The sequence below is a fragment of the Rhinatrema bivittatum genome, chromosome 1, assembly GCF_901001135.1.
Source record: "Rhinatrema bivittatum chromosome 1, aRhiBiv1.1, whole genome shotgun sequence".
NCBI lineage: Eukaryota > Metazoa > Chordata > Amphibia > Gymnophiona > Rhinatrematidae > Rhinatrema > Rhinatrema bivittatum.
In genome coordinates, this window is record NC_042615.1 from 396,042,200 (window position 1) to 396,063,125 (window position 20,926).

The 20,926-nt window shown below is 43.5% G+C and overlaps 1 protein-coding gene across 1 annotated transcript in view; it reads left to right on the forward strand.

Moving 5' to 3' along the window:
- GAK (cyclin G associated kinase) overlaps positions 1–20,926 on the forward strand; it is an 832,466-nt gene that overhangs the window by 330,002 nt on the left and 481,538 nt on the right. Inside the window, 3 exon segments of the mRNA XM_029601806.1 lie at positions 7,419–7,468; positions 7,550–7,698; positions 20,479–20,601. Coding sequence (XP_029457666.1) covers positions 7,419–7,468; positions 7,550–7,698; positions 20,479–20,601 — 322 coding nt within the window.

Genomic DNA, 20,926 nt, shown 5'->3' on the forward strand with positions numbered 1-20,926 from the left:
ATTTTGAAGATCTACTTTCCAAATATGAAAATTTGAGATGCTTTTTCTGTTTACGAAGACAACTGTTTTACAGAATTTGTTAAAGCACTGTCAGTTCTAGTAATTATTCTCCAGATATCTTTAAGTGATACCTCCGCTGGTTCTTCTTGTGTTTTCAATAACAATTCTTCCTTTCCTGGATTAAATACCACAGGCTCTGGAATAGGATGGATAGTTTATGCTAATGAAAGCAAATCGTCCAAGTTCTCTTGTTCTCCAACTAATAAATCACCATTAGTAGATACGTGGAGCGGCCCTTGTTCAAGTTCCAACATATCAATACTTCTCCGATCATGAGAGACATTTTGAGAAATATTGAAATCAGATATGGAAACACCTGTAGCTGCTTTGTGGCATGGGTGGTGGAGAACGTGTTTCTGGGGATAATGAAATCCCAGCTAATTCCATACTCTGTTCCCACAGTGTTGAATTAGCTCTTGTTACATGTGAGTCCATTGGGCCATAGGTTGGAGTTGATGTTACTGCTGCTATTTCAGGGATCTATGTTGGTATCTCGGATTGCAGCTTATCAACTCTTCATGAACCAGTGCCAACGTAATCTCTGGAAGCAGGTCCAGGAGCTCACACAGACACTTCCTGATCAGTATCAGGAAACCTTCTCCCAACTGGTTTATAAAGGCCTAGAAGCGGGCAAGCATGAGGTTAGGGCGACTTATGACAGTTTCGAAACTGCATCTCGTCTGTCAGCTTCTGGTATTACAGCTCGTCGATGGGCCTGGCTCAAAGCATCAGACTTGAGGCCAGAGGTACATGAGAGACTGGCCGACCTCCCTTGTCTTGGAGACAATCTTTTTGGGGACAAGGTGAAAGAAGCAGTCACCACGTTAAAAGAGCATACTGAAACTCTAAAGCAGCTCTCTTTAATGCCTCAGGAGTCTCAACCCCTTCTAGGAGACTTCCCAGACGGGATATCAGGAGTCCATATTACCGCCAACGACGCTACTATCCTCCAACCAGCCGTGCAAGACCATCTCGCCCAACTCAGCGACCTCAGTCTAGGCAAAGACCTTCCAGGCCTCAACCCCCTCCTCAGACTGCATCAACATCGGGGTTTTGAAAAGTACTCAGAGAGCAGAACCGCCAATCCACTCCCACACCTACCAGTAGGAGGTCGCATAGCATTTTTTCATCATGCCTGGACCTCTATAACTACAGACCAATGGGTGCTTTCCATTGTAGCTCACGGGTACCGATTGGATTTCCTCACTGTACCCAAAAGACACTCCACCAATCTCCTCTTGGACAGTGAACCATCACTCCAAACTTCTAAAAACAGAATTATCCACCCTTCTGAGAGCCAGGGCCATAGAACCAGTTCCCGGGCCTCAGCAGGGCAGAGGATTCTACTCCCGATATTTCCTCATTCCAAAGAAAACAGGAAGCCTACGTCCTATCCTAGACCTCAGAAATCACAACAAATTTCTCAGAAGAGAAAAACTCAGGATGGTATCATTAGGCACCATGCTACCTCTCCTTCAAAGAGGGGATTGGCTCTGCTCTCTGGATCTTCAAGACGCATACACTCACATTCCCATCTTTCCTCCTCATCGCCAGTACTTGCGATTTCTGGTCCAAGGACAACATTTTCAATATCGAGTGCTCCCATTCGGCCTAGCCTCAGCACCTCGAGTATTCACAAAGTGTCTGGCGGAGGCGGTGGCACATCTCCACAAACAGAAGGTACATGTATTATTGTATTCCCTTATCTGGACGATTGGCTCCTCCGAAGTCAAACACAAGAAGGAGCTCTCAATTCTCTCAAGCTCACAGTCAACTTACTTCACTCCTTGGGATTTCTCATAAATTATCAGAAATCCCATTTCATACCATCTCACCTTCTACAATTCATCGGTGCAGATTTAAACACCATCATAGCAAGAGCATTTCTTCCAAGAGACCATGCCCAAACACTCATTCTCCTGGCACACTCTCTCCGAAATCAATTTCAAGTCGCAGCTCATCAGTGCCTCACCCTACTCGGACACATGGCCTCCACAGTTCACGTCACTCCCATGGCCAGATTGACCATGCGACTAATGCAATGGACACTAAAAACACAATGGATTCAAGCCATTCAACCATTGTCCTGTCAAATTCAGATAACTCAGGAACTGTGTTCTTCCCTCCTTTGGTGGTGGACATCAATGAACAATTTGCTCAAAGGCCTACCTTTCCAGCAACCAGTTCCACAAGTGACATTAACTACAGATGCATCCACATTAGGTTGGGGAGCGCACATTGGTCATCTGAAGACCCAGGGGATGTGGACAAAAACCGAAGCCTCTTTTCAGATAAACTTCCTAGAGCTTCGAGCTATACGTTATGTGCTACATGCGTTCAAGGACTGCCTTTCACACAAGACTGTTCTGATCCAGACAGACAACACAGTAGCCATGTGGTACATCAACAAGCAAGGGGGAACAGGTTCCTACCTCCTTTGCCAAGAAGCAGCACAGATTTGGGATTGGGCCCTAGCACATTCAATTCTTCTACGGGCCACTTACCTAGCAGGCATCTACAAATTAATAGCCGATCGCCTCAGTTGTCAGTTCCAACCACACGAATGGTCCTTGGATCCAGCGATAGCAACCAAGATCTTTCAACGCTGGGGTCAACCAACAATAGATCTCTTTGCGTCCCATCTGAACTACAAAGTGAACAATTACTGCTCCCTGCTGCAGCAGGAGAACAGCCTACCAAAGGACGCCTTTGCTCGCCATTGGAACTCAGGCCTGTTATACGCGTATCCACTGATACCGCTCATAACCAAAACTCTAGTGAAGTTGCAACAGGACAAAGGGACCATGATACTCATAGCCCCATACTGGCCTCGACAAGTATGGTTTCCTCCTCTGCTAGACCTCTCAGTCAGGAATCACATTCGCCTGGGAGTAGCTCCCAATCTCATAACTCAGGATCAGGGTCGGTTGCGCCATCCCAACCTTCAATCCCTATCCCTGACGGCATGGATGTTGAAAGCTTGATTTTACAACCACTCAACCTTCCAACCACTATATCTCAAGTGCTTATAGCATCACGAAAACCTTCCACTAGAAATAATTATTCCTACAAATGGAAACGGTTTACCTTGTGGTGCACTTAGAAATCTATTGATCCTTTCACTTGCCCCACTAACTCACTACTAGATTACCTATACCATCTTTCAGACTCTGGTCTCCAGACTTCATCTGTAAGAGTACATTTTAGTGCAATCTCAGCTTACCACAACAAGCTAGGAGAGGCACCTATGTCTACACAGCCTCTCGTTATTAGATTTATGAAAGGTTTAACTCACCTTAAACCTCCATTTCATCCCCCAAGCATACAATGGGACCTAAACGTAGTATTAACCAGGCTCATGCATTCCCCATTCGAACCCATAGATACCTGTGACCTTAAATTTCTTACATGGAAAACTTTCTTCCTCATAGCCATTACATCAGCTAGAAGAGTCAGTGAACTACAAGCACTTGTCACATACGAACCTTTTACCAAGTTCCTCCATGACAGGGTGGTTCTCCGTACTCATCCTAAATTCCTTCCCAAAGTAGTTACAGAATTCCACTTGAACCAATCTATAGTTTTACCAACATTCTTTCCAAGGCCTCACTCACCAAGGAAAAAGAGCCTGCCTTACTTTGGACTGTAAGCGTGCACTACAGTCCAAAGAAAATCCAATCAATTATTTGTATCTTATGATCCAAACAAACCAGGTAGGGCAGTGGGTAAACATACTTTGTCAAACTGGCTAGCAGATTGCATAGAGGCCTTACTTTTCAAGGGCGAGTAAAAGTACATTCAGTCAGAGCAATGTCAACCTTGGTAGCACACCTTCGCTCTGTACCTATTCTGGACGTTTGTAAAGCAGCAACATGGAGTTCTCTTTACAGCTCACTACTGTTTAGACAAAGAAGGAAGATAGGATTCAGCCTATGGACAATCTATCTTAAAGAACTTATTTCCAACTTAATCCCAACTCCTACTACATCCAACCTGCTGTGATTTTCGGCTGATTCATTTCCAACAACAAATCTACACAGTTGTTTTTCACTACAAGATGATTCAGCGTCTAGCTTGCTAATCACCCATATGTGAGGACTAGCATCCTGCTTGTCCTGGGATAAAGCAGAATTGCTTACCTAGTAATAGGTGTTATCCCAGGACAGCAGGATGTAGTCCTCACGAAACCTACCCGCCACCCCGCGGAGTTGGGTCCGATACGTTTTATTATTTTTATTTTTTGGCTAACGCTAATTGCTACAAAACAGACTAAAGGGAGACCCCTGGGCAGAGAATATCATGGCATGCTGGGCATGCTCAGTAGGCACTCTGGTTGCCAGTCAAAAGTTTCATAGAAACCTTGACAGAAGTTTTTCCGTATAGGGCTCCATTACCGTTGTCACCCATATGTGAGGACTACATCCTGCTGTCCTGGGATAACACCTATTACAAGGTAAGCAATTTTGCTTATCTTTACTTGGATGATATAACAGGGCAATTTTATCTAGATAAAGTTATACAAATTATTTTCGGGGAGACCAGACTTACCCAGCTAATTTTATTGGGGCAGCACTGATATTCAGACAAAGGGAAACCATGCCTTGAATACCCCCAGTGCCACCTTTTTTTACCTTTGTAAATTTTGAAATTTATCTGGGTGGGGGAATATTCAAATATCCGGTTTTGTCTAACTCCAAAAGTTGAATATTAATCTCCTTGTTACTTAAATGATTATCTTGAAAACATTTGTAATTTACAATTAACTAGTGTAGCTTTAAATTACCAAACTAACAAATAATCTGTTTTTCCTTTTAAGAAAAAAAAGTAAATTAGTTTTATTTATTTATGCTTCTTATATACCATCGTTCCAGAGGTAGATCACAACGGTTTACATATATAGCATAGAATTACATTGTAAATAAGGTAATAGTAATTTTTAACTGCATTACTATAATTGTGTAAATAAGTTATAAGAAAATTAGTAAATACTTCAAGAAAGTATTAGTAATCCAAGGATTGATTCAAATAGGAGTTGTAAAACTTTATAATAAAATAAGAAAGGGTATGATCTGTCTCTTAACTATACCAGTTTGAAGAAATTTTATCAGAGTAATTTCAAGTTAGTTGATAGGCTTTTTTGAAGAGCCATATTTTAAGATCTTGTTTGAATTTCTTTTTTTTCGGTTGAAAGTCTTAGTGGAATAGGTAAAAAGTTCCAAAGTTTAGGACCAGCCATAGTAAACATACATTCTCTAATTTGTGTTAGGTGTGTAATGTTATTAAGAGGAATTCAGAGAATGCTTTTGTTTTGAGATCTTAGTTCTCTTAGTGGCTTGGAGAGTTGGATCTCAGGAGGAGATGGATCGATATTGATATTGAAAATAAGTGATAATACTTTGTATTGGATTCTGAAGGATTCTGGAAGCCAGTGAAAGTCTATCAGAGTGGGAGTTATATGATCAAATTTTCTTGTTCAGGTAAGAAGTCTGGCAGAAGCATTTTGGAGGAATTGCAGAGGTTTAATTATTTTTGCATTGAGGCCTAGCAATAGGGAGTTGCAGTAGTCTAGGTTGGAAAAAAATCAGAATTTATAGAATTGTACGGAAGTCTTGGAAGTTAAGCAATGGTTTTAGGCTATGTAGCATTCTGAGTTTAGTGTAACCAGATTTGATTATCTTCGTTGTGTTTTTTCTTGTTGATATTTTCATCAATTTGGATTCCTAGATCACGAACTTCATCTGAAGATGTATTTTGACTATTTCTATGTTTAGAATAGGTGGTTTAGGAGAAGTGTTTTGTTTTCTTAGCCAAATTATTTCAGTTTTGTTGGCGCTGATAATCAATTTCAGTAGAGTTCTTTTTGTATAGATTTCATGTATTTTGTTAGTTGCTGTCATTCTTTCAAAGGTTTTTTCAGAAGGAATATAGATTTGTATATCATATGCATATATTTAATGTTTAGATTTGCTAACAGAGTGCAGATTGGAAGGAGATAGATGTTAAAGTTGCTGACAGTGCTGAGCCCTGAGGAACTCCTGTGTTAGAATTAAAGAGGTCCGAGATTTGATTGGCCAATTTGACTTGGAAGGATCTATTTTCTAGAGGGAAAAAAAACAGTTGTATACATTTCCAATAATTCCAATTTTCTTTATTTGTTTGCAGAGAAGAGAGTGGTTGACTGTGTCAAATGCAGCTTTTAGGTCAAGGAGAATTAGAAGATAAGATTCATTACTATCAAAGCCTTTTAGGATGTTATCAGTTAAAGAAATTAATAGTTTCTGTTGAACAGTTTTTTCTGAAACCAAATTGGTTTGGGTGTAGGATTTATTTTTCATCAAGGAAGTTTTCTAATTGATTTAATGTAGCCTTTTCTAGAATTTTAGCGATGAAAGGTAAGTTTGAGATTGGTCTGTAATTGTCCTAGTCATCAGCTCTACCAGCTTTATTTTTTAAGGTAGGTTTAACAATAGCTTGCTTAGCTTGGGAACTTCTTCTTGTGATAGAGATTGGTTTACAATTTTTGTTGTTGTTGGTGTTAAGTTAACCTTTTTGAGGGTATTTGCAGGAATCTGATCAAGAGGGTGGGATGCAGGTTTCATCTTGTTGATTAGTTGGTTTGGATACAGTGTTGAAAGATGTCCATATTGGTTGAGTAATTTTATTTTCAAGTTTGTTAACTTGATTGTTTGGAATTTAGATTTGTGTTTGTTTTTTGTAATAAGTCTGCATATTCATTACAAGATTCTTTTGTAAAGTCATAGTAGTTAGATGAAGTTAAAGATGGGTCTTTAATTAGCTTTCGTACTGTTTCGAAGAGTAGTTTGGAAATGAAGATAACATTGTGTATTTGGTTTGCATAAAATTTGGGGTTTTTTTGCTTTAATTAGCTCATGGTATTTATTTAATTGAATTTTGTAGATTAAGTATTCTGTTGAAGGATTTTTTCTCCATTGTTTCTCATATTTTCTAAGTAATTGTTTATTTCGTCGTAGCTCTTCATTATACCAAGGTTTATTTGTTTTTGAATTATGTTTTTTTTATTTGTTCAGGGCAAAGATCTTCGGCTATTTCATTTGTGATTTTTTGCCAAAGGTCTAGTGGGGAAGAAGATTTGTCTATATCTAGTTCAGATGTGTTCTTCAATAATTTCAGAGTCTATTTTTTTTTCGGTATTTGAGGGTTATGTAATTTGTTAATAATTGTTGTGAGGTTTGTAGAGTAATAGCTTTAATCAGTTGGTGGTCTGACCATGGTATTATTTTATGAGATAATGAAATTTGGCATTTGTTTTTATTTGCAAATATTAAGTCGAGACTGTGGCCAGTTATATCTCACATGCTTCTCTCTTTTTATTTCAGTTATGCAAAAGGAGAGTTGGATCTATCTTATATCACGTCTAGAATTGCTGGTATGACTTTTGGAATTACATGGTTGCTTATTTACATATATCTGAAACATCTGTAACATATCTGCTGATGGTCTTTTTCAGTGATGTCATTTCCAGCAGAAGGGGTAGAATCTGCCATAAAAAATAATATAGAGGATGTGCGATTATTTCTGGACTCCAAACATCCTGGGCACTATGCAGTTTACAATCTATCTCCAAGAACCTACAGACCTGCAAGGTTTCATAACAGGGTTTGTAATTTCTCCATTTTTCATTATATCATTTTGGGATCTTAATTTTTTAAATTTATTTTATTTATTTATTTATTGTTTTTGTTATACCGAGTTTCATGACAGGCATCACATCAACCCGGTTTACAATTAACAAAGTGTGTAAAACATAACATAACGTAAAACAATGTTCTCAAAAAGAACCTTGAACTTTAAATATCGTGAATCAGATATAGGAATTGAGAAAGTTACAATAAATCAGGGAAATCAACTTGGAGCTGGAAAAGGGGAGAGATTGCACAGAGCAATATTAACATTTCAGTCTATTAATGTAATAGAGTAGCATAGTGAGTAAATAAGAATATGTGAGAAACTGTGGCAATACCTCACTATGGAACGGAACATAAATAACCAAATGCATAAATACGACAGTGTTATGATAAAAGTTCAGCAGGTATTGATGATTGTCAATTTAAGGTTGATTGAATTGTATTTGGTCCAGTTATTGGATAAGAGTTTGTGCTATTTAATGGAGGAATTATTCAAGGCTTGGAAATGCTTTTTTGAAAAGCCAAGTTTTTAGTCTTTTCCTAAATGTTAGAGAGCATGGCTCCTGTCTCAAATCTGGTGGGATAGAGTTCCAGAGAGTTGGACCTGCTGAAGAGAAGGCTCTGAGACTCAATGATTTATGTTGGTAGGTTTTGGCCTTTGGTATTTGGAGTGACTCTTTGTAGCATTCCCTGATGGGTCTGGCGGAAGTGTATTTTTTAAGAGGTATTTGTAGGTCGAGGTGCGTGTTTTGGTTGATAGTTTTGTATATGATGTTAATGGTTTTATACATGATTCTATAGTGGATCGGTAGCCAATGGAGGTTTTTGAGGATAGGTGAAATGTGGTCCATTTTCCTGGAGTTTGTGAGGACTCTGGCTGCAGAGTTCTGGACCATTTGTAGAGGTTTGGTATAGGAAGCTGGGAGGCCTAGTAGTAATGAGTTGCAATAATCTAATTTGGAAAAGATTATTGCTTGCAAAATTGTTCTAAAGTCTTGGGCGTGAAAAAGTGGTTTAATTCTTTTCAGGATATGTAATTTGTAGAAGCAGTCCTTGGTGGTTTGGTTAATGAAAGGTTTGAGGTTGAGTCGATTGTCCAGGATGGCTCCTAAATCTCTTACGTGGGCTGTTTGAAGGAGTGTGGGTGGTTTTGGGTGTGTATTTTTGTTTTCCGGTGATATGAGCAGGAATTCTGTTTTAGAAGCAGTAAGTACCAGGTTTAAATACTTCAGTATTGGAGAACAATATACTTCTAAATTATCAATATGTCAATAGTAAGTAATTTAAAAAGTGTTTTTTTTTCCTGTCAAGCAAACTATTATAACAATACCTTTTTGCACCTGTTTAACTTTGTGAGGCTTAAAGTGCTGAGCCCCTGTATCAAATCTAGGATACTCCTTACAAAAATTGAGTATTATTTTTGAATTGGAAACATTTGTTTCAGAGTTCAAATGCTAGGATTATAATGGTAGAAGATAGCAATAAAAAGTTATACAATTTTAATTTCAAAATCAAACTTAAATTTTCTGGGGAAATCCATCAGGAAAACTGCAAACATTTATACTCAGAGGTCTGGGCAATATATGAAGACTCTGTAAGAACTGGCATTTTTTTTATTCAAGGTTCATTACATTATTTTATTTTGAACATTTGATATTCTATTTTTTCCTTAAAGTTGGTCTCAAGGCAGTTGACAATAAATTTAAATAAAGGCATCAGAACAGTTTACAGTCAAAGCAGAATTTGTAATAAATGTAGCATTAGGGTTGAGCATAGGAAACCCCATTTGTGAATATAAAGACACATTGTCATTTATGGCATGCTTTTCATGGCAAGAGAGTTCAAAGCATGTTACAGAAAATAATGCAGATATTTCACATACAATATAAGAACATAAGATTATGCCATGCTAGGTCAGACCAAGGGTCCATTAAGCCCAGTATCCTGTGTCCAGCAGTGGCTAGCCAATGTTTGGCAAGTACCCAAACATTAAATTAATAGTTCCCAGGCTACTAATCCTTATTGATTAATAGCAGTTTATGGACTTCTGTTCTAGGAACTTATCCAAACCTTTTTTAAACCCAGCTACACTAACTGCCATAACCAAATCATTTGGCAATGAATTCCAGAACTTAATTATACATTGAGTGAAAAAGAATTTTCTCTGATTTGTTTTAAATGAGCTGTTTGCTAACTTTATGGAGTGCCCCCTAGTCCTTGTATTATCTGAAAAAGTAAATAACCTATTCACATTTACCTATTTAAGTCCTTTCATGATTTTGTACACCTCTATCATATCCCCCCTCAATCATTTCTTTTGTAAGCTGAACAGCCCTCTTTAGCTTTTCCTCATAGGGGAGCTGTTCCACCCCCTTTATCATTTGGGTCACCCTTCTTTGTACTTTTCTCCAGTGCAACTATGTCTTTTTTTGAGATGTGGCAACCAGAACTGCACACAGTATTCAAGGTTGGGGTCTCATATGGAACAAAACAGAGGCATTATGACATCCACCATTTTATTTGCCATTCCCTTCCTAATAATTCCTAACATTGTTTGCTTTTTTTGACCGCCACAGCATACTGAGCCGATGATTTCAATTTATCTACTATGATGCCTAGATCTCTTTTCTGGGTGGTAACTCCTAATGTGGAACCTAACATCTTGTAATCACAGCAAGGGTTGTCTTTCCCTGTATGCATCACCTTGCACTTGTCCACATTAAATTTCATCTGCTATTTGGACGCCCAGTCTTCCAGTCTCACAAGGTGGTCCTGCAATTTATCATAATCCACTTGAGATTTAACTATTCTGCAAAATTTTGTGTCATCAGCAAATGTAAGCACCTCACTCATCGTGCCCTTTTTCAGATCATTTAGAAATATATTAGAAAGCATCGGTCCTAGTACAGGTCCCTGAGGCACTCCACTGTTTACCTTTTCCCACTGGGAACACTGACCATTTAACCCTTCTCTCTGTTTCCTGTCTTTTAACCAGTTTGCAATGCACAAAAGGGCATCACCTCCTATCCCATGACTTTTTAGTTTTCTTAGAAGCCTCTCATGAGGGACTGTTTAAATATAGCAATTAAATACAATACAAGCACACTTCAGAGTGGAAGGACTTTAATGTTAATTACAGGGCAAAAAGCTGTAGAAGATAAGTACAGAGTTTATGTAGGACTCATTTTACTAGACTGGGCCAAAAGCTGCTTTGAAGACCCAGGTTTTAACAAATGTTCTGAAAGATTAGAAATCTGAAGCAAGTCTGATGGAAGGTGATAGGATATTCCACCGAGTTGAGACAGATACTGTGAAGATCCTCTTTCCTTGTACTGTTGTATTATTTGTAGAGGATAGAATCACTAGGTGAGCCTGAGATACAGGGGTAAGATATCTATTGAGATATGCTGGAACCAGGCCGTAGAGGGGTTTGTAGTTAAGGATCAGGGTTTTAAATTTAATGTGGTGGAGTGTTGGGAGCCAGTGTAGAGATTTCAGGATTAGTATTACTTGATCTCTTCTATTTTCATTCTTAATCACGCAGGCCTCAATGTTCTGTATTAGCTATAGCTGATGAATTAAGTTGTTGGGGAGTCTGACATAGAGCAAGTTGCAGTTGTCCAGTTGAACGATTAAACAAACTCAATTTATCAGCTTCGAAGTTAGTGTCCTTAAGTAGGGGACAGAGGCAGCCGAGTTGATATAAGTGAAAGAGACCATAGCTTGGACATGGGCTTTGGTGAATTGTGCATCTAGTATATAGCCTATGCTCTAGACTTGGGAGTTCAGAGTTAGATATCTATTACCAAAGGTCACGTTTGGTTGTAGCTGAGTGGGATTTTTTTTTTTTTTTTTTTTTACCGATCCATAGCATTTGACTTCTAGGGATTCAGGCTTAGTCTGTTTCAGCACAGCCAGTCTCAGGAAGCCATTTAGGTTGTCGATGGTTTTATCTTGATTTGTGCTGGGATAACAAGATACGTTGTGATATTATCTTCTTATGCTCTGTTACTGGTTACTCATCGACTCTCTACACTTGGTGTAATCTTAAAAACTTGATTATTGTTATTGTACAGTACCTCTTACTGTTTGTGTTAAAGCATCCATTGTATCACATCACATTGCATTACATTAAAATCTCCAAGGAGCAACACTTCTCAATTCCTTCCCACCTTTTGAATGTCTTCAGCTAGGTCTCTATCCAGTTTTTCTGACACATATGTAGACCACACCAGTGCAAATGAAAGTGCTATCATCTCTTTAAGGCAGCCCACAGTGCTTGTTCCTTTCCCCACACCCCTTGCATTTCAGTTGCTTGCATATTGTTTTTTACATCAAGAGCTCCTCCTCCATTTCTGTCTTCTCAATCCTTCTGAATAGGGTGTAGTCTGGAATGGCTGTATCCCATTCATAAGACTCATAGAAACATGTTTCAGTAATAGCAACAATATCCAAGTCTGCCTTTACCATTAGGGCTTGCAAACCTGGAATTTTATTGCCCAGACTATGAGCATTTGTGCTCATAACTTTGCAGCTTTTTTTCCTCAGCTTCCTGGATACCTTTTCTGCACTATTAAGCAGATTTTTGTTAATTTTTCAACCCACTTTCTATATTTTTTTGACGCGCCCTCAGTTCCTTTTTGCAAGCTCTTCAAGATAAACCTGCAGCTGCATGGATGAATTGTGGCATTTGGAGATAGCTAGAGCTATTGATTCAGATGCCTATATAAAGAAGCTTTTTTTAAGTAAAACTTTGATAAGCTGATTTACAAATGAGTTGAAAATGAGGCTGAAGGGAAAAAGTTAGATAGAAAATGGAAGAAATCATTTGATTGTCATGATAAACAAACAAATAAATAAATAAATATATAGTAATGATGGCAGAAAAAAACCAAAATCATCCATCCAGTCTGCCCTGCAAGCATTTTATGGTAGTAACTGCCGCTCTATACAGATTACCTCCTTGTTTCTGTTAAGGGTAGTAACAGCTGCTCCATGCAGGTTATCACCGAGCCTTATGTTAAAGGAGGTAATATTTACAATCAAAACCAAGCAACTGTTAAACCCATAACAAAAATACTGCTAGCATCATTTTTACAGGGTGAGCGGCCTTCTTGCTAATTCAGACAATGCTGCTTGAACACGCTTTGTGTTTGGATTTGGCCATAGAAGCAGTCCTGTGCGTTTTCCTTAATATTTGCGTATCGGTACCCTGGACCGTAAAGGTCGGTGCCCAGTGTTGGCTGTTGTCTGAATCCAATTCTTCCCCCTTCCCCCATCGAAGCAGAGATTGATTTTGCAGTTGCATCAAGGCTAATTGGTTAAGGGTACTAACCACACCTCTGTGCACACTTTTCTTCATTTCCAACCTCTAGATTTTATGAATCCATAGGTTACCTCCATGCATGTACCCTCTTCTTTATTTCCAGTCTCTAGCCTTTAGGGATCTGCAATGTCTATCTCATGCCCTTTTGAATTTGTTTACTGTTTTTGTCCTCACCACCACTTCTGAAAGGGCAATTCAGGTATCCACTACCCTCTCGGTGAAGAAATATTTCCTGAGTTGTCCCTTCTGACGTTTCATATTGTGACCCCTAATTGTACAATTTCCTTCCCAACAGAAAAGGTTAGAATTTTATGCAACATTAAAAACTTTCATTTTCCTAGCGTGTAGCAGATTGACTCAAAACAAATGGGTATTGTGTGCTCGTGCTAGCAGTTGAAGACAGATCTGATGTCAGCACGGTTACATATACCCCCACAGGAAGTGTAGCAAATCAGTAATTTCCATCTCCAAAGCAGTTTGGAGCTACCCCACGCTCGCTGAGCGTGTTGCCAAATTCTAACAACTAAATTCATAGAAGAAACCTACTGAAGACGAGCCCCGCACTCCTGTGGTGATACCAGGCGGTCACTCACCCAGTTGAGTTTCCCGAGCTGACTTCTGTGGTCCCTCGGAGGTAAGAGCCTCGGTCCGGTGGCCGGTTCGCGGCAGGGACCCAGCCCCCGAGTGAGAAGGGCTCGGGCGCGGCTTGGCCCCCGAGCGAGACTAGTTCGGGCGCGGCCTAGAGGCAGCCTCGGTCCCGGCGTGGACTTGGCCCCCGAGCGCGGCCTAGAGGCAGCGGGTGCACTTCCTTAAGCGCGGCGGTGAAGGTATTCCCCTCTCCCCCCGCAGCCAGAGACTGCCCGGGTTGCAGCCGGGAAGCGCCGAAGACAAGGTAAGGCATACATCTTTACTTGGTCTCCGAGGAAGTGTGGACTAACTGGGCCTGCCTACGAGGCCGCCCGCCTAGGAGGTCGCCATTTTGCCTGCCTACTCATCTTCTCCAATTAAGCGCACATTTCCTAGCGTGTAGCCAGATGGACTCAGAACAAGTGGGTATAGTGTGCTCGTGCTAGCAATTGGAGACGGATCTGACGTCAGCACGGGTACATATACCCCCACAGGAAGTGAAGCAACTCAGTAATTTCAGTCTCCAAAGCAGTTTGGAGAGCCTGCACGCTCCCTGAGCGTGTTTTCCAATACTACTTTCTATTTTCTACTTTATATATTCTACTTACTAAAATTCTACAGGAACATCGAGCCCCGCACTCCTGCGGTGATACCCTCTGATCCCTCCCCCAGTCAAGTTTCCCGAGGTGATTTCCGTGGTCCCTCGGAGGTTTTAGGCCTCGGTCCGGTGGCCGAATCGCGGCAGGTATCTAGCCCCCGAGCGAGAAGGGCTCGGGCCTGGCTGAGAGGCGCCTCGGTCCCGGCGTAGACCTAGAGGCAGCGGGTGCATTTCCTCAAGCGCGGCGGTGAAAGTATTTCCCCTCTCCCCTCCGCAGCCGGAGACCGCCCGGGTTCCAGCCGGGAAGCGCCGAGGATCAGGTGAGGCGTACATCACTTACGTTTGGTCTCCGAGGTACGAGGATCGGCGGCGTTGCCTGTATGTGGCACGCCGTGGAGGTCGCCATTTTGTCGGCCTTGTTTAGGTATTGAGCGCCCATGATAGGCGCCTGTATATTAGTGAGCGTATATTGCTGACCGCATATTATTGAGCGCATATTGTATATCATTGAGCGTATATTGCTGACCGCATATTATTGAGCGCATATTGTATTGAGCGTATATTGCTGCCGCATAGTATTAAGTGCATATTCTTCAGCGCTGCATTCGCTAGCCGCAATGGAACATTCGAATGCCCTGGCGTCTCCTGCGGCGGCGCCTCCTGATTCCGGCGTGAAAGCTCTTGGCCTCTGCTCAGCATGCCAGCTTAGAGCCACGCACAGCGAGGAGCCAGACTCCCTTTGTGCCCAATGTGAGGAGGCAGTGGGAGCCTCGGGCCAGGACCAGTCTCAACCGAGGTTTGCTGACAGTTCCCCAGGGGCCACCCCGGATCTAGCGGGCAGTCTCGAACAACCTGGGATCCCGAGGGACCTGGTACCCCGACGACTAGAGACCGCTTCCATTTCCTGGGTGGATCTCTTTAAGGGGATCCATGCCTTTGTACAGATGCAATCAGCTTCCCGTCCAGGCCCTGCTGCTGCTCCAGCTGACCCTGCCCCTGGACCTTCGCGCCCTTATCGTGGGCACCCGCCTCAGGGCAGTCCGGTTCAGGCGGACCCTGATGTCTCGGAGGACGAGTCCGAACCCCCAGAGGAGGGGGAACTTCCCTCGGGGATTGAGCCATATCGAACCATGTGGCGGTTCTTCCCCAAGGAAGATCTCTCCGACCTGGTATCTCAGTGCCTGGCGGAGTTGGCTATTACGGGCCCCAGCACTACGGTGCCATCTACGCAGAACCCTCTGCTGGAAGGTCTTAGTCCTACAACCCGCCATTTTCCCTTCTTGCAAGCAGCACAGCAACTGATAGATTTGGAATGGGCTGCACCAGCGGCCTTATTCAAAGGGAGTCGGGCCCTGATGGGCATGTACCCCCTGGACCCGGCAATTAAGGAGATGCTGGCATGCACTCAGGTGGATGCCTTGGTTAGCGCTGTGGTCAAGCGCACTACCATTCCAGTTGGGGGGGGGGGCAGCCCTCAAGGAGCCTCATGACCGGCGACTGGACGCCATCCTGAAACAAACCTTTGAGGTGGCAGCTCTATCTTTGCGAATCGCAACCTGCTGCACAGTGGTGACCCGTTCCTGTTTGTCACATGTCAGGAACAATGCTCCGGCAGCGGACATGGAGTCAGCTCTCTCGTTCCTCACGGATGCCGCCTCCGACCTAGTCCGTACGACAGCCAAGGGGGTCTCATCCTCTGTAGCTGCCAGGAGGCAGCTCTGGATACGGAATTGGTCAGCTGATGCTCCTTCGAAGACACGCCTCACCAGAATGCCCTTTAGGGGTTCTCTCCTGTTCGGCAGCGACCTTGATAGACTGGCCAGCACATGGGGCGCCTCTCCAGTACCTCGACTGCCGGAAGATAGGTTCAAAAGGAACCAGCGCGCCTTTCCGAGGCCCTCCAGAGGTAGAAGCTCCCAATGCTTCACTCCCTATAGGAGTCGCTACCAGACACCTCGTCCTCAGGTCAGGAACCAGTCCTTTCAGACTAAGCAGCATAAGAGGGGAGCCGGCTCGGGTTCAGGGCCCAGCCGCTCCTCCCAATGAGAATCAGCCGATCCATCCGGGGGACGGACACATAGGGGGCAGGTTAACCCTCTTCTACCCCAGATGGGTCGAGATTGTCGGATCAGTGGGTCCTCGCCATCATCCAAGATGGGTATTATCTGGACTTCCATCACCTCCCTCTGGACAGGTTTGTGGAATCTTCGTGTCCAATCCACAAGAAGGCAGCATTGGAAGCTACCTTGGCGAGGCTCCTGTCCTTGAAAGCCATAATCCCAGTACCTGCATGGGAAATGGATTCTGGGCATTATTCCGTTTATTTCATGGTACCCAAGAAAGAGGGCACTTTCCGGCCCGTACTGGACCTCAAGTCAGTCAATCGATACTTAAGGGTACCGATGTTTCGCATGGAAACTCTGCACTCAGTCAAGACCGCGGTACAGCCAGGAGAATTCCTCACGACCTTAGACTTGTCAGAAGCCTAACTGCATATCCCATCCATCCGGATCATCAGCGCTACCTACGCTTCAAGGTTCTGGGACGCCACTTCCAATTCCGGGCTTTGCCCTTCGGGTTAGCCACGGGGCTGCAGACCTTCACCAAGGTGATCGTAGTGGTAGCAGCGGCGCTCAGACGGGAAGGAATCCTTGTCCATCCCTATCTAGACGATTGGCTGATCAGGGCGAAATCACGAGAGGAGAGCCATCGGGCAACCAACAGAGTGATCGCCCTTCTGGAAAGTCTGGGATGGGTAGTCAACCTCAACTAGAGTTGCCTACAGCCTTCCCAATCACTGGAATACCTGGGAGTCCAGTTTGACACCCAGGCAGACAGTCTCACGACCAAGAGAAGGTTAAAACTTCAGACGCGTCTCGGTCCTTGATGGGAGCCAGCCGGCCCATAGCTTGGGATTATCTGCAGGTTCTCGGCCTCATGGTATCCACCCTGGAAGTGGTACCCTGGGCAAGGGCCCATATGAGACCTCTACAACGCTCCCTGCTCTCTCGCTGGAGCCCCCGCTTCAGGAATTACTCCGTGCATCTACCTCTGCCAGCCAGAGTGCGGACCCAGTTACGGTGGTGGTTGCAGTCCAACCACACGAGCAGGGGGTCGAAGATGTCCTCCCCCACGTGGATTCTGGTCACCACAAATGCCAGCCTGAGCAGATGGGGAGCACACTGCGAAGAACTCACCACACAAGGGCGGTGGAACAGAGAAGAGACAGGGTGGAACATCAACCGTCTAGAGGCACGGGCAGTCCGGTTAGCCTGCCTGCAATTTGCTCACAGACTGCGGAACCGGGCAGTCAGAGTGATGTCCGACAACTCCACCACGGTGGCATACATCAACCGTCAGGGTGGAACCAGAAGCCGACAGGTGTCCCTAGAGATAGCCCCGCTGATGGCTTGGGCAGAGGCGAATCTTCAGGACATCTCCGCCGTCCACATTGCCGGGAGGGACAACACCACGGCAGACTTCCTCAGCAGAGAAAGCCTAAATCCGGGGGAATGGCAGCTGTCGCCCACAGCCTTCCAGATGATTGTGGATCACTGGGGGATTCCGGACATGGACTTACTAGCGGACAGGTCCAATGCTCAAGTACCCAGATACTTCAGCCGCAAGCGAGATCCGTTCTCTCACGGGATCGACGCCCTGGTTCAGCCATGGCCTCCAGGGACCCTGCTATACGCTTTTCCTTTGTGGCCCCTGCTGGGCACCCTTATTCACAAGATTCAGAAGCACTGGGGCCTAGTTCTTCTAGTGGCACCAGACTGGCCAAGAAGACCCTGGTACGCGGACATGAGAAGACTACTGACAGGGGAGCCCCTTCCCCTGCCTCCTCTCAGGGACCTGCTACGTCAAGGTCCCATCCTCCACGAGGATCCAGCTCAATTGTCGCTTACGGTCTGGCCATTGAGAGGGCTAGGCTGAAGAAAAGAGGTTACTCGGAGCCAGTGATAGATACACTCCTCCGAGCTCGCAGGTTTTCCACATCCCTCACCTACGTAAAGATCTGGAGAGTGTTTGAAGCCTGGTGCGACACTCATGGCACCAATCCACATGCGACTACTATCCCTATTGTTTTAGATTTCCTGCAGGATGGACTTCAGAAGGGTCTCTTCCTCAGCTCCATCAAGGTTCAGGTGGCTGCGCTGTGTTGCTATGGTCCCAGGAGGGATGGCAAGACCATTGCCACGCATCCAGATGTTTCTCGCTTCCTGAAAGGAGTCAAGCACATTCGTCCGCCACTGAAGTGGCCAGTGCCTTTGTGGAACCTCAATATAGATTTGGATTTCCTCGCGGGATCCACCTTCAGACCCCTTCGGGGCCTGTCTCTCCGTTCTCTCACTTTGAAGATGGGGTTCTTGCTGGCTCTATGTTCAGCACGCCGCATCTCAGAACTACAAGCACTGTCTTGCCGTGATCCCTTTCTCAGAATCACTCCTGAGGCTATCCATCTTCACACGGTTCCATCCTTCTTGCCTAAGGTAGTCTCACAATTTTACCTCAACCAGACCATATCCTTGCCAACTACGGCAGGCCTGAAGAAATCAGAAGAAGGGTGTTTGCTACGCCATCTCGACATTGGCAGATTGCTGCCCAGATATCTGGAAATATCAGAAACAGTATGAAAGACTGACCATCTGTTCATCCTTCATAGCGGGAAGAAGCAAGGTGAAGCGGCCTCTCGGCCCACCATCGCCCGCTGGGTTAAAGAAGTTATCAGAGCGGCCTACGTAGAGGCCGGGAAGTCACCGCCTCTTCAAGTCAAGGCTCATTCTACCAGAGCCCAAGCAGCATCTTGGGTGGAATCTAGGATGCTGTCGCCTGCAGAAATATGTAAAGCGGCGACATGGTCCTCCCTCCATACCTTCTCCAGTTACCGTCTGGATGTCCAGGCCAGGGAGGATACAGCATTTGTGAGGGCGGTCTTACACGGTCCTCAGGCAGCCTCCTACCCAGTCCGGGAGTAAAGCTTTTGTAAATCCCACTTGTTCTGAGTCCATCTGGCTACACGACAGGAAATGTGGAGATTACTTACCTGATAATCTCGTTTTCCTTAGTGTAGACAGATGGACTCAGCATCCCGCCCAGCTGCCTGTAGTCACCCTGCTTTACAGATCATCTTAGCAAACTTCTTTCAAAAGAGTTGGTTTGCCTTGATCTCACCGACGCACCCTCGGCTGTTAACTCATGGATCAAGATGATAAGCGAGATTGCAGATCAATCCTGCCCAACCATTACGAAAACCTTAAAACCACCCCAAGCTAACAGGAATCCGTGGTACACCGCGAACCTTAAAAACATCAAACAAAATCTTCGCAGTAAAGAGCTCAAATGGCGCAAGACCCCTTCCTCTGACACTCTTGCTTCCTACAAAGCTCACCTTAATACATACAGGATTGCTATCCTCAAAGCCAAAAAAGACTTCTTTGCAAAAAAAATTCACAACTTCTCATTCGATTCCAAAGCCTTATTCTCCGTCGTTTCATCTCTAACTAAACCCTCGCCCCCTTCCATCCCTGACGAGCAAGCATCCAACAAAGCTACAGAATTCGCTATTTACTTTGACAAGAAGATAACCAACCTCCTCAAGCCTATCTCCACAGTTCAACCATCAACCCTTCCATCCAGCTCTCCATTTCCCACCAGGGATTATAACCTTACATCTTTTGAGACCCCTTCCTCAATGGAGATCGAAGGCATTCTAAAAAAGCTAAAACCCTCTTCTCACCCGTTGGACGCAATACCCTCTAATCTTCTTCTATCCATTCCTAACACCATTTCTAAATCGTTAGCAGACATCATAAACTGCTCCTTAACCCAAGGCAAGGTTCCTGACCAATTAAAACTAGCCATCCTAAAACCTTTACTAAAAAAACCCAACCTTCCAACATCTGACCCCGCTAACTTCCAACCAATAGCCAATCTTCCCCTGATTTGATTTGATATTTTTATCAAGAATGTCGGTATATAAAAATTATAAATAAATAAATAAATGTCTATTGGATTTAAGTTCACTATTATGTATCTTTAGATAAAGAATATATTAAGATTATATTTCATGTTTAAATATCGAAAGTTCTCATGTAAGACCTGATATTTCTGCTACAAACGTTTTGTTTGATTTGTAAAATTGAAAAGTTGATAAAGAATGAAAAAAAAAATAACAATTCTATACTTTTCTTTAACAGGTATCTGAGTGTGGTTGGCCAGCAAGACGTGCACCAAATCTTCAGAGTCTTTATAGCATCTGTAAAAATATGCATTTGTGGCTTAAGCAAGACCAGAAAAACATTTGTATTGTGCACTGCCTTGTAAGTAGAAATTACTTCAGAGGTTTACTTAAAACTTGAAATTGTGTTTAAATAGAAAATTCATGTGACCATTAAAAAGCTGAAAAAAAAAGCTCACAGAAGTGAAAATTTTACAGATGTCACTCTGTTTTTATGATTAGGTCATTACATAACTACATTACAATAACCATGTGCACATTTCTGTACCAAAGAACGAAATTAGGCATCATGAAATATTCATGCATCCTTTTGTTTTACATTATTTAGCCCTCTCCCTTTGCCTCAACTATTGCATGGATTGTCGTCGGCTAGTGACCACAGATGGTAGCTCGTTCCTGATCCTGCT